Genomic DNA, 27811 nt, shown 5'->3' on the forward strand with positions numbered 1-27811 from the left:
AGGTTAATTAATCACTGTTTGCATGAAATCCGTAATTAAAAATATAATGATATGCCGTAGTGGTTTGTTTTAAATCTGTTACATTATAAAGGGTCCCCTGGACACCATTCCCTATTTTGGCCGATTCTACATGTTATATGCTTTGGAACATACTAGTTGTGTTTGTTTTCATTCGGCTAACCGTTTACTTTTGACAAATCCAGGATGGACGAAACGACAATATGTTATGTCTACTTAGTTAGATTAACATATGTGCTTTCTTACTCCGTATTACTAGTAATTGTTTTTTCAGCCTCCCTTGATTGACTTGCTGTAGTTATCCCATATTTTTAGTGCATACATGTATATAACAACCCAGACTGAATGGATATGTGTTAAGGCCGACGCAATTGCCTAGCCAGAATAATAAACTTATTGAGCTTATTTTTTTTCTTAACAAGTCCTTTCTTCTGAAAATTTCTTATTTTCCTTTATTTGTGAAGCGATGGGAAACAATTAACGAAACAGAGAGTTGTTTCAGACACACTGTTATGTACTATTCTATAGTCATGCAGCAGTGCTATCAAGACAATGATATGTGTGAGCATTCATTTTACCATTTGTCTGATAAGGTTTATTGTGATTTTTGTATGTGTGTACATGTTAGCTGTGGTGAATACCCTGTGTAATACACTTAGTATCTTTACATTGGCTGCTACAGAGTGAAGAGGGGTATGGTAGATCGTTTTTATCAGATTTCCAAATGTTTGATTATTGATGTTAATTTGATTAAAGAAAACAATTCATCATTCCTCTGACCTTGCGATTCAGTTGTTAGCGGACCATTGTTTTATGTTTTGCCTTAAAAACCACTAGTATTTGCAGAAAATAATCCACATTTGTTTATGTGAATTTGATACCAATTGTTGTTTGAGTTTATTTTACATTAAAGCTTTTAACACAAGGCAACACCTTTAGTGTATTTGTGTCTGATGTTAATCTGGATATTAATTTGTTGTAGTTTACATTATGATAAATACCTTATTGTAACTGTTAGTTCGAGGTGCATACCAGCTGTTTGTTCAAATGTTGTTTCCTTAATGTGTTTTCAAGATTCTTATATGTTCTGTTGCTTGTTGAACGAGTCATTTGCTTGCTATATATATAGGGCTATGTAGCACTGATACATACTGTCAGCAGGACAATATATTAATATATTTCTGCGAGGGAGTTTAGTTTGTACTGATGAGAATTCGATGACACAAATGCTGCCATGTGGCATAAACAATACAATACAGATATATCAATCTTTGTCATCAGATATGTAATATTAAGTGACGAGGAATCATGACCCGTTATCTCTTTATGGTTGGTTAGTACGTGTACATTTTATCAACTGATTATTTCTCTAGTACGGAAGTTTTAAAATATCATTTAAAATGTAAAACATTTTGTCTGTATGACATATTCTGTCATACAGAAAAAAAGTTTTACATTGAAATGATATTGGTATAAATTATAATGTCGCATTGCTTGTTTAAGGACGTCGAAATCTACAGTGGTTTAGCACGACAATCATTTACACTTCAAACATTATACCGGTAGAAGGAGATACGTTTTCACAATTGTTTTGTCAATATGGCTTTGCATTCATAACATTTTGCAATTGGTGAGCTGAAAATAAAATGTCAATATTGATTTTTAGTTTCAATAGATGTATTACGTGCAAAACAGGCTATTTAACATTGGGATTAGACACATTGCCATGCTAGTAAGCTTGAAGTGATAAACAAAATAAATGATAAATCATAAATGATAATCTTTCAAAAAAAAAATCCATTTTTATTCTACAAGTTAAGCTGAATCGACTTACCTATGCTATTAATTAAATAAGTATACAAAACACGACTATGCTTAGCCCGAACAATTATGGATCAGATTGAATTATTTTTATTTGTTGCAAGCTTACCATGTTTGTGGAATGCTATTGACGTGTAAACAAGCTAACGTGTCTGTTCTACCGGTACAACCCAAACCTCGTGTTCTCTGACAGGATATAATAGGGGAGTATTATATGGTTGGTTCAACTACATAGTGACTTTAATTAGCACATTAGTACAAGTCTACGCCGTATTATATACCCGACACACGTACGAACCGTATACAGATATATAGGCTGTATGTATACATCTGTGTGATTAAACTTAAGTATATTCAAGTATGCAACGTATAGCATGTTTTTGCATGATATTACCATGTACCAGGTACATTTGGTTTATATATATATATATATATATAATAAAAAGTGATTAAATGTCCATGTGAAGGAAGTAAATATAGAAAAAATAAAATTAACGACCGACTAAAAAACTAGCTGCTTTCACCCTTCACAGGGCTCTTCAGGTTTGAAGAGCCTGAATATATATATATATTTATATATAACAACGTAGATTTACCGATCACGTTTTATACGTAATTACAACTGTGTGTGTGTCATCTTCTAGTTATGCCAGTTGTGTAACTATAGGTACATGATACAAGAATCAAACTCAATACATTCTTACCTGTTAGACTTCTTTGTAATTAGTTAGCAAACATGTGTCATGGCCAAACTGTTATAGAAATAGGGCCAGTAAAACCAATACCGAGGCCACACAAGGTGATCAAATGTGCTCACTTGCACAGCGAATGCATTTATATATTGAAATAAACTATGATGTACTGCTGCATACGTGTATATCAAACAGTGCTATTTGTACAGAAGTTCATTGTAAATTAAAACATAAAACACATCACTCAATAACAAACAATGCAATTTCATTATTTTACAACGTCAAATCTTAGCCATATCAAAGACATGGACAGTTAATTTATAATGAAACAAATCGTGCTACCTCTTAGTATAATACTTATTGAAGTTTTGTTTGAATACCTTCTCCGTTTATACCCTGACCTGTTTTAAACAATGCAAGTTTTCTGTGACAGGTATAGTAAAGTATGGAATCCTAAGTGTAAATACAGAACACTGAAGTGAATCAATAGAAGCTTTTAACTCTCTTCGCCATATCACATTATTAGCCTACACTGATCATGTCTACTGTGTTGGTGTTTGCTGACAAGTTGTTATGTTATCATTGACTTAGCAAAATATCACCCTTATGTCGGTACACAGGGCCGTACAACCCCAACGTTTTGGTTTGCTATGCTTCCATAAATACATTCAAACTCAACAAGAGTTATCGATAGGCATGAGCACAGTTATAATCTTAACATAGAACGTGGTTATTTGAATGTTATGAAATGATATAAGCAATGTGTCAATCCGAATGATGTTATATGATAGAGGCAATGTGTCGATCGAAGTGTCATGAACAAGGCAATGTGCAAAAATTACAACCTAGCGTCTTAAAGTAAACAATGTGCCAATTGAATGTTAACAGTATAAGCAATGTGGCAGCCCGAGTGTCAAGATATAGGCAATATGGCGCTCCACGTATAGGCAATGTTGCAGTCCGAGTGTCATGCTATAGTCAATATGGCAGTCCGAGTGTCATGATATAGGCAATGTGGCAGTCCGGGTGTCATGCTATAGGCAATGTGGCAGTCCGAGTGCCATAATATAGGCAATGTGACAGTCCGGGTGTCATGATATAGGCAATGTGGCATTCCGAGTGCCATGATATAGTCAATATGGCAGTCCGGGTGTCATGATATAGGCAATGTGGCAGTCCGGGTGTCATGCTATAGGCAATGTGGCAGTCCGGGTGTCATGCTATATGCAAAGTGGCAGTCCGAGTGTCATGCTATAGGCAATGTGGCAGTCCGAGTGTCATGCTATAGGCAATGTGGCATTCCGAGTGTCATGCTATAGGCAATGTGGCAGTCCGAGTGTCATGCTATAGGCAGGCAATTTAGCAACCTGATGGTCATGCAATTGGCAATGTGGCGAAATAAGTGTCCTGATTAAGGTAATGCGGTAATCTGTGTGTCGTGATTAAGGTAATGCGGTAATTTGTGTGTCGTGATTAAGACAATGCGGCAATATGTGTGTCGTGAGTAAGGTAATGCGGCAATATGTGTGTCGTGATTAAGACAATGCGGCAATATGTGTGTCGTGAGTAAGGTAATGCGGTAATCTGTGTGTCGTGATTAAGACAATGCGGCAATATGTGTGTCGTGATTAAGACAATGCGGCAATATGTGTGTCGTGAGTAAGGTTATGCGGTAATCTGTGTGTCGTGATTTAGGCAATGTGTAAATCCGATTGGCATTATATAGGCTATCTGTAAATCCAAGTGTTAGTAGTTGATGCAGATGTCATGACACACAATCTGCACATAATATGACTTTATAGAAAAATAGCATATTTGTCTTTCGGAAATGTCATGAAAACTAAGTCCATTATTCACATCATCTCGACTATTTTGTAATGAAACGCTGACACTCATAATAAGTCCCATAAGGACGTGTCGTGTGTTTTCATTTGGGCAATTTACATTGACAACGTGTCATAGATGTCAAACCTCGGGCCGATTTGCGTAGAAAGGGCAAACAAACCCTTTAGGTGTAGGATATACAACAACTTTGTGTGGAGGGTAAAGTTAATGAAAGAGCTTCAAACTTATAACAGGATGGCATTGAGATGTGAAAGGATTGGTGTTGATCACATTAGGAAAGCACCATGGTTCGGAATTACTCCATCCATCAACACGAAGGTCAGAGAAACAGTCAACAGGTTGTAGACATGAATTAGGGCTGTCACGAATACGATATATATGAGTAGTATATCCTTATTGTAAACAGGAAATTCACACCAGTCATAAAAGTCAAAAGGGGTGAATGACGCATTTTAGGATCCCTGTCCAACTGTAAGTAAATTTCAAGGATTTTCCTTTTTTCCTTTTGTGTGTGTGTGTGTGTGTGTAAATGCAATAGTCCCCTTTTAATTTGGATATAACTGTTGAACAATTGGGCAAATATCCTTTTTACTTTTGTTTGAACTATCTTGTTTTAATTTTATAAAAGTCCCACAAAGATATGTTTATTCAGAAATTATTTATCAAAGCTATAGGCATGCTGGAAAAGCAGTCTCCGATGTAAAGTTACATTAGTACAGAGATCCTGAAGGGGTTATGTGCTAGTATGAATAATGAGTGTAGTCTTATAATATGGTAATGAATGCTCATGAGATTAATGTTCATCAAAATATTACACATTTATTTCACAACACACCCGTACGTTACCTAACCATACCCATTGGGACGGCATCGTAGTGATATCGATGTGGCTTCTTGATCATGTTTTTCTTTAAAAGTGAAATCCGGAGCCCAGACCCAAATGCTATCGCTCAAATGTCTTCTACGAAAAAAGCATTGATATTTCTTAAGCAATTCGACTCAGTTGAAGTCGTTGAAATGCAGATAACACGCGTAAACCCCCTTTGGCATTATTCAATATGTTTATAAAACAGCACGTGTAGGATTATCTAGGTAACGTTTACTTTGTTGACACACTCAAATCAACCAGAAGCAATCAATAGGGTGTGTCAGGTATTCACAACCTTGGATTTGTGTATATCTATTCACTATACTAACGGGAGTTTAAAATCTAAACACAAAAGACAGGAAAACATATCTGAAAACGATCGAAAACGAGACCTCGGCTGATCAAAATCAGTGACGTCATATCTTGTCCATCTCGGGATCTCGGTGTATAACCACGTGACCGTAACCATGGTGTAGTTACATAACTGTATACACCAATGTCACAATTGTGGACGGTTAGCATAATGAAAAAAATATTGACGATACCTCCTAGTGCAATATGTAATTAAAGTTACCAAACAGAAGGAGACTTGATTTCTATAACAGGCGTTATCTTCATTAGTATTATGATTAATGAAAATTTCTTATTTTTATTTTTCATTCTGAGTTGTGCAGTTTCTTGTCGTTGCTGACCAAGTACTAGGTTGTAATCACCTTTATTTTGATTTGTGATATATCGATATGCAAGTATGTGTTTTTGAAATGACAATGGAGGCAGATAATTCCTTTCTAAAACACAATGAATTTCCGCTAATACATTGTTACTGAACTAGATAACAGACGGATAGGTATGCTAAAACTTTGTCAGCTTAGTCACCAAAGAAACAGCAAAATTTGGGAATATTCTGTGTACAAAACAGCAATACAAAAGTAGGTGTGTGTAAATATTTATTGAACTCACAATAATCTCATATCATCATAAAAATATATAGTATACTCTGTGTAAATATATGTATATGTTTGTTATGCCATTAGCTCCCGTAAACTCCCATTTATCGCTATACGAGTACGCTGGGTTAACCAGGCACGGGAAGGCTTCACTGAATTTATTTCCAATGAACCTGATAATGAACTCCGTATAATTACCTGCCATTCAAACACGTTTATTTGTTATGAGATTATTACTTTCGGTTCTAATTGTGAAGAATCGCAGGGAATTGTCATTCATACACAGTAATAATGGTTTGCCATTTGAATGGCTCGGGATTGTAAGAGGAAATTCCAATTAGTTTGTGAAAGACTGGCAGACATTAGCAGTGAGACGAGGTCTAGGCCTCTCTGTGTATGTAAATGTTGTAATACTTGTTGTTTAGGTAAACAGTAACAACAACGAATGGACATGTCTACATAAGTGTTGGTAAAGTGGATATATAGCTGACTCATTCAAGCGCAGCATTCAAAATTAAAGCAACAGCCTAATGCTCAACGATGGTGTTCATGCATGTTGATGGAATCTGTAAACTTCGCACGGAAATTCGCAATCGAAAGGTCTAAAGAACAATATAGCATGATTGGAGGCGACTGTAACCTTCATCTATAAACAATAAATGTTTGACACTTGATGCTTGCTTTGACCAGGTGACAGCATGTGACAGACGTGCATCTAAATAGTGATTTTAAACATGTTCGAAATGCACCTGAATGATGTACGATTCTGTATTATGTGTTTTACGTCAATGGGATCTTGTCTAGGAGGTTTCAAGTTCGAAGTCACCGAGCGGTATTTTAAGCGTTGTAAACCAAGTTTGTATCACTTTTGCTGTCACCCGGAGGGAGACTGACATTAACATTGTTAGGAAACAGGAACTGTTAGAAAATATGATGTCGGCCACTGTATGGAATTCTGTGAGACACAAACAGAGAAAAATTCAAAGAAAACACGGTAAACCATGATTTGTTACGTTGGTACCGAAGTACCAATGACAATTTAGATACCTTTGTAGGTATCATCAGAACAAATGTCAATTTAGATACCTTTGTAGGTATCATCAGAACAAATCACGCGAGTAGAAAGCAAAGTTATCTTTTCATAATTAATACATGACTTGGCTGCTTACTTTCTTGCAAACTAGATTTTGTTTTAAGTATAAAAATTCTAACATTTCTAATATTCATTTACGTCGTAAATGAAGGTATATAGGTTTACAATGCATATAGTAAGTGGATTCATCTTAGTTAATACCTGCAGCGTCTTTCTCATGATCGTTGTCACGTTTTTTGTTCGTGATATGAACGATAGCAAATATCCATATCTAAAGTATATTGTAAATATTTCTTATCAAACAGTTCTTTAGATAATGACACTTTCTAGATGTAACGCTTCAATACATGCCTATATATATATACTTGAAAAATGCTTTATTCTTAAATGTCGAAATGTATATAGATTTTACTACAATAGTATATGCAAACAGTTAAGTCTTGATATTAAAGTGGTCAGCTCGTTTCAATTTGTGTTTCATCAAGTTAAAAAACAATGACAAAGTTAAGGTAACGGCGAATGTAAAGGAACTAATGTTTATACCTTGGGTTTTGCGACTTCATAGATAGAGCATTGAGGCGAAATATGGACAAAGTTGCCTCTAAACATCAGAAGTGCGTGTAGAATTAATATTGTGTATCTTCGTGCTTCAAGATAAACTCAGCTGTATTTGTGCGTTCAGGAATAATGTTTCATGTACATTTTTAATCATAGAAACATTTATAAAAAAACAACTACTACCCATATATATTATAATCCTAATCGTCATAGTTTCAAGGACGTTCCTTTTCTCATGGAAATTCCTTCTATCATATTGGAACACTTCATTTAAGTATTAGGAAAATCCTTAAGTTTAAAAACGGTTGTGCACTTAGGATATTTTAATTCAATTCTGAATATTAGGACAAACGTCATGCTATGATATAATGCAGCATATTTTAAAATTAATATTCCTATATACAATATTATTCTTTGTTCGCCTTTTTTTACCTTGTATTATAATTGTTCATGTCAATATTTAACCCTTACTACAGAAGCATTCGTGCAGATTTCACAGTCATACATCTTTACCCACAATATTTAGAAATGCTGTGATACAAAAGTATTCAGTCATGCAATCCTGTTTAACAAGTTATAATACTTCTGATACTGATACATATAGTTCTAATACTACTGAAACTAATAGTTCTAATACTACTGCTACTGATATTAATAGTTCTAATACTATTGATACTGATACTAATAGTTCTAATACAACTGATACTAATAGTTCTAATACTACTGATACTGATACTAATAGTTTTAATACTACTGATACTAATAGTTCTAATACTACCGATACTGATACTAATTGTTATAATACTACTGATATTGATACTAATAGTTATAATACTACTGATACTGATACTAATAGTTCTAATACTACTGATACTGATACTAATAGTTCTAATACTACTGATACTAATAGTTCTAATACTACTGATACTGATACTAATAGTTCTAATACTACTGATACTAATAGTTCTAATACTACTGATACTGATACTAATAGTTCTAATACTACTGATACTAATAGTTCTAATACTACTGATACTGATACTAATAGTTCTAATACTACTGATACTGATACTAATAGTTCTAATACTACTGATACTAATAGTTCTAATACATCTGATACTGATACTAATAGTTCTAATACTACTGATACTAATAGTTCTAATACTACTGATACTAATAGTTCTAATACTACTGATACTGATACTTATAGTTCTAATACTACTGATACTGATACTAATAGTTCTAATGCTACTGATACTTGATGTTTGGTGGAGAAAGCGCACTACACTGCTTATGTTTAATGGTTTAAATATGCAACGTAAATTCTTTTATCTTGTTTCCTCCTTAAAATATGAGTACATAGCCCTACATATTAATACCCGGATATAGTAAACAATAATACTGGAGTTTACGGATGTAAGATGTGAATTATGCACTTTGTGATTGACGTTATATATTCATAACGTCTCGTGATGATTTGCATCATAAATATGTCTACAAACTGATTGTCCAATGTTTTAATTTCCTTAAGCTACCTGGCGCTGCGCATAATTTGCAAACTAATTCAAATAACAGAAGTGTTGTAGGACTGCCTTATTTCAACCAAAGGAACTGCAGTCATTGCTCCCTTTACGTCTTTCATAACAGATGTGATGAGCTCTCCTAAGCTTTTACGGGTACTAGTTCATAACAGATGAGATGAGCTCTCCTAAGCTATTAAGGGAACTAGTGCATAACAGATGAGATGAGCTCTCCTAAGCTATTAAGAGCACTAGTTCATAACAGGTGAGATGAGCTCTCCTAAGTTATTAAGAGTACTAGTTCATAACAGATGAGATGAGCTCTCCTAAGCTATTAAGAGTACTAGTTTATAACAGATGAGATGAGCTCTCCTAAGCTATAAAGAACACTAGTTTATAACAGATGAGATGAGCTCTCCTAAGCTATTAAGGGTACTAGTTCATAACAGATGAGATGAGCTCTCCTAAGCTATTAAGGGTATTAGTTTATAACAGATGAGATGAGCTCTCCTAAGCTATTAAGAGCACTAGTTCATAACAGATGAGATGAGCTCTCCTAAGCTATTAAGGGTACTAGTTCATAACAGATGAGATGAGCTCTCCTAAGCTATTAAGGGTATTAGTTTATAACAGATGAGATGAGCTCTCCTAAGCTATTAAGAGCACTAGTTCATAACAGGTGAGATGAGCTCTCCTAAGTTATTAAGAGTACTAGTTCATAACAGATGAGATGAGCTCTCCTAAGCTATTAAGAGTACTAGATGTCACTTGCTTACTTTTGTGTCGGCTGCATGTTAAGGTGGGATACGTTTTTTTCTATAAAAAGAGAGATAACTCGTATATATTCCAATTTTATCAGTACGTGCCCTAAATTTTAACCGGCTTGATACCCTCTCGGAGATATAGTTTGTATTTACTCCCTTATAACAAGAGAATTACCGAATCACATATGTTACGATGATTTGTTGAACAAGAGAACTATTTGCATTATTATTGTGTTTGACCATATACAAACTATTACAACGTTTTCTTTTATTTGGTGTTGCATACACATCATGTTGTCTCTTATAACGTAGTGTTAGTTAAGGCTTAACGTCATTGGTATATAGTGAAACATAATACCGTCATACTATTACTATTTGAACACACTAGTTTAAGCTAACAATTGATTAAAACAACAAGTATTCATAGTAATTTATCACTTTCTTATGCGCTACTTAACGTTAATCGATTCTACAAACGGGTTTGTCAGTGTGCTCCATTGGCACCAATTTTATCTTACAGCAGTGATACAACGTTAATCTTTTTTATGATTCCAGGTATGGCGACTTTGGTGGAGAAACCCCCTGACCTTGGGGCCGACATCGAGTCAAAATCACCCATCGATGTCGATATCAATGATCTAAAAGGAATTCAGGTGAAGGAAGCCAAGTTTGGTAAACATGGTGTCCTTCAAATCAAAAATGCTACGGCTATTCATGTGACAACGCCGATGATTCCCGAAGCAATTGTAAAAACAGAAAAAGGAGTCATCGGGAAACCCCCGATCGTTCGAAAAAGTAAAAAAAATGATTATCCAGATGATCGAACAGAGGGAAGGTCCACGCGTCCAGGTTCGGAAATCACGATTCCGGATTCTAGGTCTCGTGATGACCGGGATTCTGATGTAGGTAATGATAAGATGGGCAGAATTAAGTCGCCTATGTCGGTCCAGGTTGAACGGAAACAGCCGCCAAACAACACACCAGCCTCACGAGCATTCTCCGACTATACACGGAACTCAGGCGGAAGTACGAAATACCACGTGATGGTACCTGGTCAAGGTCACATCGACCCGCTCCCTTCTCCCTCCAAGCGAATGCACCAGAACAGTCGTACTCGTCGAGTCCCAGCCAAGCTGATAAGACTAGCCACGGTCACTTTCTCGGCAAGGTAAGCCCACAAACGGAGAATTGTTTACAGTGTAACATATTTGAAAGGAATTGTAAAACACATTCCATGTTTTACTTACATGAAATGCAAAGTTGGAACAAAGGGTAATAAGTATTTGAAAACAGAAGGGTTTTTTTTCTATACCGGGTATCCAAAATAATTTTACATTTCGATTCCAGTCTGAAAGTAAAGAATGTTTATTTTGTGGTGATATTTTTTGTATTCGATATTTATCATCGCAGTGTTTAAAAATGTCCTCTATCGTCGGAAATTGCTTTCGCAATTATAGAGTTGTTTTAAAGATAACCTGGTAAATGTGTAAATAGAACTAATCCTACTTTGGTTACCCAAGGACTCTTCACATTCAGTTAATTATTCAAGCGTTATATCAAGCTATTTCAATGATTTAATTGTTTTTCTCCTGTCAAATGAATTTTGAGGGGTCATATAGATTATGGCTTCTGTGTTTTCAAATACATATCTTATCATACAAGTGCACTTAAATACATTTCAAATGGTCTTTTCCAAACTATTTATTCAGAAATGTTTTCAAACATTTTTGAAGCAATTTTCTGTGTTCAGATTATTACTTACCACTCAACATGTTATTGCATTGACCCTTATTCTGATCAGGCTTGATGTATCATAACAGAATGCCATAACAGAGACTTAAAATACATTTACGCCCATCACTTCTTTCATACTTTCCTCTCCACCTTTTTCGCTGTTGACATAAATCGTTTTCCAACTTTTTGCTCTGAGTAACATATTTCGCTGAAGTATTTAGACGTTATTAATCAATCAATTGTTATAATTGACAAACTTTGACAACATTTAAACTTTCAAAATTTCTACCTGTATTTCATCTTGTCGCAAATCCAGATACATAAAATCCATATATATATATCGTATTACACCCAAACATATTATATTATATCGATTATTAATGGGCGATTTTACCGTAAAACCTGTTCTTATGATAATGTACAAAGGGAAGTAACTTCTACATTGTTGATCCCACGTGAATGGATTATAATATAAAGTATTAAGAAAGATATAGCACTTCTTACTTGTGATACACAATTAAAATATGTGCTCTTTACAACATCATAATGTCTTATTGGAATTACCAAATAGAGTATTTTCTTTGCATGCTACTGGTTCTACAAAGAAAAGCAACTTGTATAACATTTATAAAAAGGCTTATTGCTTAAAACAAATATAAACATGAATAATATTTTAACAAAACGCTATTACTCCATAAAAATAGAACAACGTATAACCTTATTAAAACACCATTAACTTCATAAGAATAAAACCACGTATGTCCTTAATTAAAAAGCTCATTACTTTAGAAAAATGACAAGACGTGTAACATTCATTTAAAAAGTGCATTATGAATTACTCCTTGTTGTTCCCCTTAGATCAGTTTAAAATCCTTGACTCTGACACGAGCTAAAACACCTCCTTCAACTTCATTAAGTACATGTATACCATGAAAAGGTTGTTTCTTTATATTAAATTTCAGACAGGGATTCTAAAGAAAATTGAAAATATCATCGTTTCGTCTGACAGTTCAGGTCTGTACGGATCATTGTCACAGCTAAATAATTAACATGTAGGAAATATGGGAATCTGTCGAGGTTTCATATTTCTTTGGCTGTTATTATATGAATGGAAAATTGCACCAACCATTGAAATATATGTTTAAACACAATTAAATGGGAAATTATGGCATATCTAAATATTAAACACATGCTTACTTGTCTAGGTGGTTTTACATATTCATATAACAAATCACATGCTTACTTGTCTAGGTGGTTTTACATATACATATAACAAATCACATGCTCACTTGTCCAGGTGGTTCTACATATTCATATAATAAAACACATGCTTACTTGTCTAGGTGGTTTTACATATTCATATAACAAAGTACATACTTGTCCAGGTGGTTTTGCTGAATTGTATCAAGGTGTCAAGGTAATATACCATTACGGTGTTAAGTTATAAAGCATCTTCTGAACATGAATGCTTAAGTTCACATATTGCTGGCGACATGACATATAAAGGTCGATATGTAAAGTTATACCAGCTATAGTTTGCTTTATGTAGATGATCATTATTACTTTTATCGGTACTGAGGTCTTGCTGTGTACTTACGATGCATTTATAAAGTCATGTATGTTGTTATAAGGTTTACTTTTCTACAACTGCCTCTGTTTTCCCTGGCATTCGGATGACTGCAATCGCTGATAAATGCTGCCGCCCATTAACAGTATCGACAGACTGAGTCATTGTATAACAAGGCAAATTACTGTGTGTTTCACCAGCATAGAGTCTCTTACACGTTTAGTATTCCAAGGATTGTCCTTCGCCATCTCATTAACGTTTTCATTTGTTATTCGTTGTCCTTTTCCCCACATCCTGTTAATGTCTTCCTTTTGTCCCAGTAGTTTGTTAACGTGCGATTTACCCCTCCGTTTAATTGTTTTCTGATTAGCAATGCTGGCATAGGTGATATAGCATTTGTCGGTACAGTATAGTTGTCGTCTGTAAACACCCATCTAGTGTACCTTTAAGATAACTATACAAACTAGATATGCGCCTAATTAGTCCCGGGTTGTAACTGACTAAATTATGTCAGTGTAGCCCTTTAACAATACTGTGCCAGCATGTGTACAATGCGTCTCCATTCTACGTTAGACTTCCCTGGAACAAAGCGACAGCAAGATATATGTACACACAAACGCGAGATATAAACTAATTATCTTGTTTTCAACTCACACGGAGTTAACTGTCCATTCATTAATGCAATTTTATTTCTTTAATTTTAAATAGATAGAATGCTTGTATTATATATTTGGGTTTAAATGTCTACCATATCACGTAATATTCATTATTGGGGAGAAATTAAAATCTACTTTTGGCAAGCTTAAACGTGTATTTATCAATTACACATACACCATAGTACACGCTTCGTGAAGACAAGAACCCTCCATTTAAAATGCTTTATAACGATTAGTAACTCTATCGCATAAAATATAAGTTAATTATTTTATGTGTTCTTGTCTGGGTAGCTCCGCGGTTTCCAGGGGGTAGATTATCACCATGCCATACAAGCGCAGGTCTGATCAATATCTACTGTAGATAAAGCTTTAACTTATACGCCGACAGGTATTTACACTCAGGTGTACAGCCTGTCTATATGTTTGTCCAACGTTTAATTGACGATCATTTTGTTTGCAAACGCATCAGCATACTGCTTATCAAGAGAAACCGTGCTGGCAACCGCGAAGGGCTGCCGGTGTGTTGTTTTGTGTACAAACGTAACTTTTTATTTAATCGTATCACAGGGAATTGCTTAACACTAAATTGGACGTCTTGAGAAAACAATTTACTACATAACGTGCAGTGAGCAGGTTTCACTCTAACATAAGGTGGAGTATATATTTTTAAAAGGAAAACGGAAATTTGTTCGAAAAGGAATCACAACACGACGAAAACGCCGGAAGCACCTGTTTCAACTGGTTTTTTTTATGTTATCTACTTTGTCAGTGGTGACTTTGTATGATTCATTGTCTACCTGACATAGCTTGATGTATCGTTCACCAGTACTCTTATGAACACTGCAATTTCAATACTGATAAAACCAGGATAAGACCTGTTAACTCTATCAAAATTGTTACCGCTAGTGTTTTACTGTACATGTTGACGACACCTGGAATATTACGTGTTGGGAGTAGGAGAGATAACGACGAGGTGCTGTGGGGAGATAACGAATACATATTCTAATGCTGAGAGGTAGTCACGTGTACTGCACCAAAAGGACTAGAGGCAGTTTTCTCGCCTTGACGAAACATCTCCATGGTTTGGCTCAATGTTTCCTCTGTTAGAACCGTCAATAAAGCCCGGCATTTGGCAATACCATGGGAGGTAGGTGTTTTGTATGACATATTGGAGAATATGAGCTTAAAGGTGTTGACATCACGGTTAATATTTTCTTAGTAAATGAGCGGGACATTTTTTTAATATAAAAGTAAAACAAAAGAAAACTCATGAGAGCCTTCAATTAATCATTTGCATTAATAGATTAGACCCGATGATTATATATGTAGCTGTGTGTAAATGTATAACATGCGAAAGAGTCGCCATCGCAACATGTATGCAGACGTAGAACGTAAGGAATGACTCCTACTTTCGGCCACACGCAAACTTATATACAAAGAGAAAGAATTTGTTATTATGGTCCATACTATAATCCCATGATTGGGTACAATTATATCGTCAAGTTATCATTGTGCAAGAGGAATTATAACATTTAAATGGAGATTTACTAGCAATATTCTTCGTATGTTGTATTCAAAGATAATTGAAGCAAAATGTTGTATTAAGAGATAAACCAATACGTATTATAGAGATATCGGGCAACACTAAATGTCAGTAAAATAGAATTTCGGAACCTTTTATTGGGTACGTTATATTTTAGATAGGAAAATGTGACTTTGGTTCGAGCATAACATTATTGGCACCAATGGCGATTGTATGTCCTCGTGGACAATGCATCTTGAAGTTTGGAACTACACACTTATGTTATAGACAATACACACAAAAGAGACGACTGAGCTACTATAATATACCTTGTTTTAAGTACGCTGTCTGTGTGACAGGTAGCTAGTGTTGGACCGACAGGTCAACCTTACCTAGCGTAACACACCTTACAGTGGCTGTGCATACTCACAATAGCATTACGCGTGGTATAGACATGTTTTTATCTATCAGTAATTCAATGAACATGGTCACGTATGAGAGGCCAGCGTCCATCATATCGTTCATGTGTATTGTATGTTTAATAAGCTGTCTACTCTGGTCCGTATAATACATTCTACAGAAGGCTTGGCTCTAATGAAATACTAATGATATATAGTGTTTTTAGATTCGTCATTTCATTACAACTTACGTCAGATATGTAATTAAATTGTATTTATTTTCTATGTATTGATTTTTAACATTATAATCTAAACTTTGATATTATGTATTAAGCTTAACAATACCGAAGTTGTACAATAAAATTCATATTAAATAAATACTAGTAATTGCTTACAACAAGAGCCACTACATCATTTCCTCCTTCAGGAGTTTTGTCTAATATCTTTTGCGAATTACCTGGACAGAAGAAATTATGATTGGTGCCACACGACATGCATTAGATATCTATTCTGTTAAACATCACATTGCTACATGTAGCAGATATGTTCTTATGAATCTGATATCATATCTTATTTATAAGGACAGTAAGTGATCAGAGGCCCCGATCTTTCAATATCGCATTAAAGTAAGTTTTGTCATGGAGTACTAAAACTTCCTAAACTACATACGTTTCATTTATTTCTGGAAAGCGATATAAAACACTACAGACGCCTCTTTGACATTAGTATATGCTTACGGTATTTACCTTCCATACGACAATAAAGCTAAATTGCTACAAACGAATAAAAAAATGTGGTGACTTTAATTTTACGTTTGTTGCGGCTTTCATTTCGTTAGTAGTAGTATACCAGCCTCTTCTGATCATATGGCGTTTACTCAGGAGACTGATTTTAGTATACTCGAATGGTATTTTATTAGAAACAAGACATCATGGCGGATGCTACTTTGGGTGAAAGACACCGTTATACCTCCATTTTTTATTTTTTGTGAGGTTCATGGTGTTTTCATTTGGTTTGGCGTTTATTTGGTTCCTGCTGCAGTCCTGTTGCAGCTTCCCCGCTAACATCCTTGTATGTTGAAGATTTTTCGTTCCTTTTTTTTTTGTTTATTTACTTTTTTTCTTCATCTATTTTTTTATTGGGGGGAGAGGGGGGCTTAATATAATGTCTCCTCCTGTTTGATATATTATATACTGACATAAGTGTAATTTAACACCCTGGTTAGCAGCAATACTGCTTATATGGCTTACTGAACATGCGCCCTTAAAAAGAAAGGTATACATTTAAATAAAAAGCAATATGAATACCATTAAACTGTTTCAACCGTTAGCAAGTAATCAATATGTCTGAATCGTAGTGCCGAGCAATATTCGAATGTTTGTCCAGCCCTATTAGCAATAAAACTACAGTTATTATTCTATTTTATCAGCGTTACTCCCTGGGCTCAATCAGATGGACAAGTGTCGTAAACCGGTATATTACTGATAAAAAAAGTCGTTAACCATTTCTACACTGGCTAATCTCGCATGCATGTTTGTTAGACTTAAATCTTCTTAAAACAGTGTTTATGTAACAATTCATATTTATTGAATGTTTTATGATGCATAGAAACTCGATTTACCAGCATGTTTCGAGATTTCGAGGTGTACAGAAAGACGAAATGAGTTTATCACTACATGGTATACCTTACATGTCCTGATTTCATTGTGTTATAGATAACCAATAGTGACGCGCCCTAACGCCTTATTTACTGAAGGAAATTGCTACGTCTCCGTTTTTGTAATCCTGAAACAGTAGAAAACATGCACATGGACAAGGGCCATGATTCGTCGAACTCACAAACATAATACGGAAGTTTCGTATACCAACAGCTTTACGCAGCATACTGACACTGTTTTATAGTCGTACTCGTAAATTGGTTTGATAATACGTATGCGTTCAGTTCATTAATAAATACAACAGGAAACAAATCTCCAATATGCTAATGTGCTCATATTCTGCAAATGAGGTTTTTTTATCCGCCTTGTTAAAATTAAACGGAATATTGCATATGATTGTTGGTCGAAAGTTCAAAATTGCTCAAAGTTAATTTCATCATTTGTAAATCTGGTTCATGGTTTCCCCAAATACAGTAATGTTGGGAACGTCGAATATATAAATGTAATACAGAATTCATGATGTCTTTCCTTTTTATATGACCTCGATTTCTGTTGTAAAAATTGTCTTTCTTTTTCATATCTCATCAGATCGTGATGTTGTCAATTTCTATAGAATGAGTTCAAATTGTGTTCTTTAGTGGTGGTCTCTCATATACATAAATTGATCTTATAAATGAATCGGTGTAGTGACATTTAAAAACATGGCTAGGCAATTTTAGCCCTAAAATCGATATTTGCGTGTCTCGTTACTTTTTATTGATAAGCATACTAGATTTTATAACCGAATTTATTATATTTTATTTTCCACGACAAGGTTAAAAGGAAATTATCCCTGATTAATGTATGCATTTCTTTTTTTTATCTAACTCTATTGATAGTGTAGCGTATGATTAGCTAAAGTGTTGTACTGCTTTTGTAAGTACAGGTACTCTTGAGTACTACATAACCATCAGACCACTATATATTATAGAATTAAAGCTAAATTAGATCAGATTTCATGCTGTTGAAAACGTTTTGACAAACCCTAAATTATACAACAGAAGTATAGCGATAATAACCTAAATGCATGTGGACACTAAATAATATTAACCTATTATTTTTTATAGTGAGGTACATGTACATGTATTTGTGGGAATATGAATCATTTGGTTTTAATTCTTTACTATAAAGAACTTCAAAAATGTTTTTCCTGTTAATCGAGAAAATACGCCGTTAAGACCAGCGCATTTAAAACACATCAATCTCATAAAGCTATCAATAAAACCGAAATTTTAAAAAAAAATCGCCAAAATCCATTTATCGTTCATTCATGCATAATTATAACCATGTTAAAAACACAACATATTCGGGATTATGTCCCTTTAAACACATAATTTGTATAATACATATTTTGAAAGAAGGAAAAATAGTCAACTGTTACAGCCGGTGACATTTTACTGACTTTCTTATAAGGACTTACCCATCTGTTTGTAAAGGTAAACTTTAGAATAAGTAAAGTAAACTGACCGTGACCCGGTCATTGTTGGGGCTCTACACAGGGTAAAGGGTTTTTAAATGTCTGTTTGTGGAGTATATCTGTATTGCCAATCAGGATACATATTCTAGTATGGTATACTAATACATTACCAGCTTATACACATTTCTTTTCTCAAAGTTTTGTTAGCTTGTCTAAACAATTTAATTCACTTTTATAATTTTGCCGAAATGAATAACTTGAGTATTTCCTTTAAGATTCGAACGTATTGTCCCGGCCTATTCGACATACGGTACACGATGTGTTTACGACATCGCGTTAACTACCTTTAAATGTTTTCAAATCTTAAGTTGTGTCTAACAGTGCTTTGCAAAAGTGATTCCATGTCTGAAATCCGATTAAAATTAATTCTCATTCAAGTTCAGGGATATATTAATAACATTACTACTTAGGCTTGAGGAATCGATCGCAGCCGACCAAGATTTAATAAGGAAATCTTAAAGAATGTATGTATACGATAAGTCTACTCGATATAAAGTATAATACGTGGTGCACAAACAGAATAAGAAGGTGTTTTAGGGACAACACAAAATGTCTAAAACCCTTAATCAAATGCCTAAATTTGAGGTTGTGAATGGAAAAGGATACTTCGCTATCATTGGAGTGTCGCCCCACCGACAGAGGAGTTTCGTGGGAATCCCTCCATTACAGCAGATAACAAGGTAACCGTACACACCTACTGTTGTTATGAACAAACGACCTAGTTCTGTAGGTATAAACTTTTTTTAAATGTACTAGATATGTACACTTACGTACTTTGTGAGATATGTAAGGTATTATAGGCCCATGTTACTGATCAAATAAGTAGGTTTGTATATTCTTGGACAATTAGTGTATTGGATGATTTATCAATGTATTTTATCAGTTACCATGGAAACCAGTTCAAATTTGAATTACACAGGTGTATTGTTGTTTCATCATCAAACAATGATGCTTGAAATGATCGTCAGGAAACATGCATGTGTCGGAACATTCAACTATGTTTATAGTTACAATTTGTATGTACTTATTGGAAGTGAGATAGTTGTGCCATAGGAGGCACGGCAGTATAGTGGTAGGAAGCCGGGCTCGTGCCCGAAGGGTTGCGGGTTCGAGTCACGGCACGGCACGGCACTGTGTTGTATCTTTGAGCAAGATACTTTACTCCGCTTGGTCCAGTCTACTAAGCTGTAAATGATTACGTGGTTGAGCAGTGCTAGAATTGTAGAATGCTAGCTGTGAGCGCCGAAATGGCAGCACCGGCTGTATGCTCCCCAGGGATATTAACCACGGATAATTATTTGTGAATCGCTTTGAGACGACCTACGAACTAGGTTGTGATAAAGCGGTTTTAAAAAACCTCGAATTATTATTATTATTTGAAAAAGGGAAGCGTACTGCCTCTCTGTCACTGGAGAAGTGGGAGTAGAACTATTCTCTATGTCCACCAAGACGCCGCAAAACAAACATGTCGTAGACATAGGAAGCAGCACTTATAGTTTTATCCCGCCACCCCTCGTGAAAATCCGACTAGAAAGGTGTATGCCANCCACAGTCCACACAAGAAGAGGTGCACTATTTCCCTGGTCCCCTGAAAATTTGCCCCCTCCACTTGTCACCAGGAAGAGTTGTTTCCCCTCCCTGTCCAAATTGCTTTCCTTGCCCCCACCACCACCACCACCACCACCACCACCGACTTCGGGACCATGTACAGATATCGCCAGGGGTACAGCAGGTCTCCTGCATGTTTTGAAAACTATCACGAGAATACAGCTATGTGACCACATCAAAAATTGAGGAAATGTGAATTGCATATTTCACATATCGTGCAAGAAATGTGACGCAATATACACAAGGCTACACTTCACATCTTGGCTACTGGAGGACATTGTGTCATTTTCATCAATCAAACAAATTGATTCATAAACAAAGCCTGGTATATTAAATGTTAGGTAATATATTATTTTTTCCATTTGTCGATCAAGGCAACATAGCCCTTAACTGTATCTGGACTTTGGGAAATGATGACGTTGTAAATCAGAGAACGTTGGTGATAACCTGGACAATCTCTGCAATGTTCGTACATGTGAATGATAACCTGGACAATCACTGCAATGTTCGTACGTGTGAAAGACAATGATGTTATGAATCTAACAACATGTCCCAACTATTCATGATTATTTATTTTATGTTTTTTTCCCAGGACTAAGCCAGCATCACGGGGCCAGGGTTCAAGTCTGTACTACGAGGAACCAAAGAAGCCCACCAAGGTGATAGGATGGGACGTGGCAAACAATGCTCGACCCCCTCTGAGGGTGGACATGGAGGGTCCAGGGCCGTGCTCCTACTCTCCCTGCAACAAACCCCTTGGGGAGACCAACGCTCCCTCTTGGACATTTAGGGCAAAATGTGCTCCTGAAAAAGGTAATTATGTTTATATATATAACACTACCTACAACTCTTACATAATACATTATGGACTGAGTTTAATGTTGTTGAAAATAAGACGATTTTTTTTAAATTTATGTGTGACATTAACCACAATAATTATATACTACGTTCAATTAATGTCTTCAGCCTGAAATTACACCAGAATACTAGTTTCAAATACACTATTACGTTCCGATATTCTTTACTGCCAACGGATATCTTTTTGAATTGACAAGAGACCACGTGACCTATATGACTATATATTACAGCGGGAGGGGCCCGGACATCATGGGAGAAGCCATGGTTCCAGAGTCCTCATATCTGGCAGACGAAGACCGACTTCTTCAACGACACCAGTGTAAGTCAGACACCACAAGCACCTCACATGTGTAGTTTTTCAGTTGCAACTATGTACTGATTGAAAAAATATTTATTTTGATAGCATGTCCTTACAAAGACAATATTTCTTAGATTAAAATGTCATAGCTGCCAGCTACACCATATTTGCTGATCATATTAGCTACAGCTACATCATATTAAAATGAAACCTCAGTCCATCCCACATCATTCTATTAGATACGGACAATATGAACGAAATACTTCTGTTCTAACCTCATTATGGTAAGAGCAACAGAATGAGACAAATGTGAAAAATAAATCCATTGAAAACAACTTAAATTACGTACATATCTTTCATTTAAATCTCACGCATATTTTGTCGCCTTTTTTCCAAACGCTATGTTTGTATGTGTCCGTCCGTGCCGTGCTTTGGAAAATGAGTTATGAATCTCAAAACTCAGATGGCTATTTTGACCAAAACCGCACCAATCTTAGAATACAAAAACAAAAGGGAAATTGTAATTAGAAATTGTCATAAAATATAACAGGCTTTGTATTACCATTGATTACACAAATATTGAGTTGGGTTTAAACACTAAATAGTTTTCATGTATATGACTGAATACCGATTTTTTAAGAGTGCGAAGAACTTATGAACCTATCTGTTTATTCTCCCTTACAAGTGAAACATACATGATACGCAAGGAGAAACTATCAAATTGTCTATTTGTTACAATTTATAAGAGCAAAGTCTAAAATACTTCCAACTCAAGTTGTGTTACCAATACCATATCCTGTATGAGTTCACCTCAGTGACGATATCAGTTTTTAACAAGTTGATATTTTTAAGATTTATCTGCGAAAAGGTAATACATACCTTATCGAATATATATATAACTTCCAGTGGCCAACTCCTAACCTGTACAAACAGAAGTCCTTGTTAGGGCCACGCCAGAGAACCATGACAGAGGCGCCATCCTTCACCATTGGTGTCAGGAAGGAGGTTTCCATGAATAAAGCCGGTAAGTGATACTTTCCTGGAATAAGCTCAGCTGCAGTGTAAACAATTCATATATACATTACATTGCTGCCGGATACCGAATAGAATAGCTAATGCAATAGGCTGTGGTAGGAGTAAGGTTAAACAGGAAAAAATATCTACAAAAATATCAACACATATTTAAACATTTATGATATAAATGTCGAAATGAAAAAAACTCTGTTCGTTATATGAATCAATGATTTATCATATAGCTAACACACTTTTAAAGTTACAAACGTATGCCTTACAAAACAATGTCTCGCCTATTTTGTAGGATCCTCTAAGGAGCCGAGTCCTAACGAGTACGAGAAGGATACAGCCGACAAACTGGTCCACCAGCGGGGACCATCCTATAGCCACCAGTTCCGACGCTCAGGCACCGTACTCTGGCCCTCCATAGGTAACTACAAGAATATCCTGAGAATACGACTTCATTAAAATTCGTCGACCAGTGGAAAAATTCGATTGTTTCATATTTATCCGTAGTGAACATGATCTTTGTAAAATTGAAGTATCTCGTACCACACGTCGGGCTTATTAATTTCGAATTCTGATGTGTGATATAGCTCGTTGGTTAACATACGGTTGATATTGTTCTTGATATTATTTTAAAATTTTGTTTATCTGCAGAAAAGACACCCGGTCCTGCGGCCTACACCCCAGTCTACGCCCAAAACAAGACCTCCGGACCGGCCTTTACTATAAGAAGTATTCGACGGGACGCATCCCACTCGCTTGGTCCAAATTCGGCATTTTAACTGATCAACATTATACAGTCATAAATATAAAGTGTGAAATTCTCAACGTTATTATACTCGGAAGTTCCTCACCGGGGTTGTTACACGACTGTTAGATCAAAAGGACACTTTCATTTAAACATGAGAATTGAAAATCGTGTGCTGAAAAGCTCTGGATGGAATAGAACCTGTTACGCATGCGATTAGTTATCAAAACACCAACATGTATAATAAGGGAGAGCATTATTCAAGGAAATATCGACAAAGATTCAGTAAACGACAGAAACGACAAGCAATATGATATAACAATGTGTGGAATCTTTAAAGTATCGTTGTTTGTATAGATGTGGAGGTATTCTTGTTTTGTTTTTGTTTTTTAATCCATTTATCTATTGTGTACAAAAGCTGTTATACAGTGGAAATGTAGAAGTGCTAATAATGGATGACCTATCAGTATTCAAGTAGAAAAATGTGTTTATGGGGTTGGACGTTTAACATGGTTTTAAAGTTATTACCGTTAAAGAAACATTCAATCGTTAACGTGTTAGATACTCTTGAAAGCAAAAATGATTTTGATGTTCTTTGTACATTTCTGAACGATAGTGAAAATGTGCAATGCATATGCGATAGTGATACTTTATGATTTAACTTGCGAACAACATAAATTTAAACACTATATGTACTTTCGTAGTTTTTGGACAATGTAGGAAAATAGTTTACTATATATACTGTCTTAATCTGAGGCAACGTAGGTTATCATAACACTTTATCATTATAATATCTTAGTCCGATAACCATAAAGGAAAATTATGCTTTATTTACTCTCTTAGTCTTTCGACAATGTAGGAAAATATTTTACTATATATACTGTCTTAATCTGAAGCAGCGTATGTTATCATAACGCTTTATCATTATAATATCTTAGTCCGATAACCATAAAGGAAAATTATGCTTTATGTACTCTCTTAGTCTTTGGAAAATATGTATACTATATAAACTGTCTTAGTCTGATGACAATATAGGAAAATAATGCTACATATACTGTCTTAGTCGAATGACAACATAGGTTATAAAAATACTACAATAATATATGAAAACAGCCCTCATATGTATAACGTGTAATAGATAATTACCTGTTTAAGTACGTCCTATATATATACGATAATCACAGTAACGCCAATATAACTATCTATAGACAACCAGATTTCACTCTGTAAATACTGTCGCCAGAAATTATAGTATATCAAGCACTGCCATGACGTAATATATACTCCCCAAATCTTTCATACCAAACTATTTAACTAAAGTAACACTAAACAACCTTGTATAATATGGTTTTTAATTTTAATTTTCCAACACTTATCATAAAACGGTCGTGTATGTAATTTTGTTACAGTTGTATGACTACAATTGCGTTTCAAATGACACCTTCCATGATCACATCTATATTTACATACTCTCACCTATGGACTCCCATGGTAAGTCAGTTAGAATAAGATACATATGCAGCCTGGCACTAGTACAAGTAAATACAATATATCTGTCGTGCTGTACTGGTAAGTATCCCCTGTCAAGGATCATGCCAAGTGGCTGACCCCATTTTGGCACAGTTATCAGAATATCTGGAATTGAAGTCCTTCGTTGAGATAAAAGTTCAAATAAGACTGCTGAAAACCCTTTTAGAGTTGGCGTATAAAACATGCTAAAATGTGATCAATTTGTATTCCCACCAAACCCGTGCGTATCAATTATCTACATGTATAAAATCAGGTTTGTTAAAGATTAAACAGAACAGTATTTCAACATCGTAGTTTAAAATAAATAAAATAGCATTAAAATGTTCAATTAATCCGCGCCTATCATTTAATGAAGTAACTTACTGCTATAGTGGATTTATTTTATTTATAATGACATATTTTCAATTTGCGGTCATGATCTTTTTGCCATCTTCTAAAGTGTGTCTATCAGATTACATTATTTATCTATGGTTATTTGTGTCTGTTGTATCAATCTTTTGTCAACTTTTATTTGCAGTATGTTTTTTGTTTCGAGTGAAAGTATCTTTCTTTTTTATTTCAATTAAAACTCAAACCTTCACAATAGTTTTCATGCTTAATGTTACCTATTAACTTAACTGTTTTATTAGATCTGAAAGTCTTGTTTTGAACCATTTATCGATATATTTGAAATGAAACATATTCTGACACCAATAAGTATAGATCAGCGTGTTGGCACCATTATGATGAAATTCTCACCCATGAATTTAATACTTTTTTACAATGACATACAACTGATTCTGATATAGTTAGAGCAGTGTTCGATTATTTTCAAGATTGACAAGAATGTTAAATAAATACGAAAACATGCACAAAAGACTAGTTTTAGATAATTTTAATATGATTTACGCATGTATGTTCAAACCTATTATAAAGGAACTAAAAAGTTTGCTGGATCTTAATTTTCCTCTGAGAATTTATTCATGAACTAATTTGTTGTTGGTCTTTGGATATTATCGCTATATTAGTTGAATATCTAAAAGAAACATCAGCTATCTGTCAGCTGGTATGTACATCATTAAATACCATACAGCTGGTATGTACATCATTAAATACCATACAGCTGGTATGTACATCATTAAATGTCATACAGCTGGTATGTACATCATTAAATGTCATACAGAATGAGTCACTCTTCTTTGTGTGTACTCTAGATAATTGTACAATGTTTAATGCATAAACATTTTATTATTGTTTTCCAATCAAAGTGAGTGTTTGTTGATATCGTTATAATTATAAATGTATATTTATTTTTTATAAAATACTAATCGACTAAGTTTTATAAATCCTGCTACCATATTCTTTCAAAACTATGTACAGTTATATATGTTTGTATATGAAGTATATTTTATTGTTTTGTTTTATTGAAATGAGATTTCTTTCTATTGTATCATAAATGTGTTTATCGATGTGTGTAGTACGTGACACGAATAGAAAATAAACTTATTTGTATACGGCGTGTCCAAATAAAGTCTGTGATATGAAAAGTATTAATTTGTTCTCTTTTGAATTATTTGCGGTAAATAAAATCTATCAAACTATCAATTCTGTGTAGGTTATTTGCCCTATTACCATTTATCCTACTGTTGCCACAAACATTTCGCTCCAGGAAACATGATTTGATTTAAACATATTTTATTGCAAATAAATATTTTCAAAAGAATTGGAAACATGAAGAAGTGAGGCAGCATTAATGCAACTTTATTTAAGTACGACGACAGGCGTTGATTCGCCAAGAAAGATAAAGGTTATCGGAATGAATCTCCTATATCATAGACCTGTATTACATGTTATATAGCTGAAGTTTGATTGCATAGTTCTGCCAGATGACAGATGTGACATCGATTTGCCAATTATTTATGCAAAACAAAACTTGTTTTCCAAGAAATAATCTCTTGATGTACTAAAAGCTTATAATAAGTAGGTTTCCGCACGATTTAGCCTCATTTTAGGTTTTGTAAACCAGCAATATATGTGGCTAGTCGATATCCCACACGGTCATTAACACAACAAACAGCACAGTTACCTACTTACCAGACTAATATCTCGACAAAATTATTTCGGAAAATGCAGTCAATATCTAAGATATATATACATATAGTTATGCTGAGGTAAACTGAGAATATGTTGACATCTTCTCAGATTATGTCGACACATTTCAGAAATTATACCGACATAGGTAACTCGAAAGTCGATGTCAGTAAAATACCACCATACTTTACATAACACTCGTATTACTCTTATTAAACATCATAGCATTATACATCACCTGTACTACAGTCAGTGTACCCAAAACAAACGGGACAATGTTTAGTTAATCATCAATGTATTTTATACCATAGTATCAATTCCAAAAAGTTTTTGTTCATATTCATAATTTGATACCAACCACTTTTTATTTCCTTAAAAAGTGTATATTTCCGACACGTGGGTCTATAAAAAGAAAGCAGAGAGATATAACTGTATCCAGAAAGGAACACTTCGGTATTTTGGCTAATACTGGGGTGTAACCGATCAATATCAAACATAGATC

The 27811-nt window shown here is 34.8% G+C and overlaps 1 protein-coding gene across 3 annotated transcripts in view; it reads left to right on the top strand.

The window, feature by feature from the left end:
- The window catches only part of LOC110448961, a 33738-nt gene extending 6970 nt beyond the window's left edge, over positions 1-26768 (top strand). The window contains exons 1-7 of one of the 3 annotated variants that reach the window (XM_021495486.1): positions 4759-4847; positions 10682-11294; positions 21378-21598; positions 21874-21962; positions 22848-22965; positions 23260-23385; positions 23616-26768. In XM_021495486.1, the coding sequence (XP_021351161.1) occupies positions 10684-11294; positions 21378-21598; positions 21874-21962; positions 22848-22965; positions 23260-23385; positions 23616-23743 (1293 nt within the window). In that variant the 5' untranslated portion in view covers positions 4759-4847; positions 10682-10683 and the 3' untranslated portion in view covers positions 23744-26768. Of the gene's footprint in view, positions 1-4758; positions 4848-6457; positions 7186-10681; positions 11295-21377; positions 21599-21873; positions 21963-22847; positions 22966-23259; positions 23386-23615 lie in introns of those variants that run through there. The other 2 variants (XM_021495484.1, XM_021495485.1) reach the window with 2 other exon arrangements.
- The last annotated feature ends 1043 nt before the right edge of the window (positions 26769-27811 follow it).

This window comes from Mizuhopecten yessoensis, unplaced genomic scaffold, assembly GCF_002113885.1.
Source record: "Mizuhopecten yessoensis strain PY_sf001 unplaced genomic scaffold, ASM211388v2 scaffold4403, whole genome shotgun sequence".
NCBI lineage: Eukaryota > Metazoa > Mollusca > Bivalvia > Pectinida > Pectinidae > Mizuhopecten > Mizuhopecten yessoensis.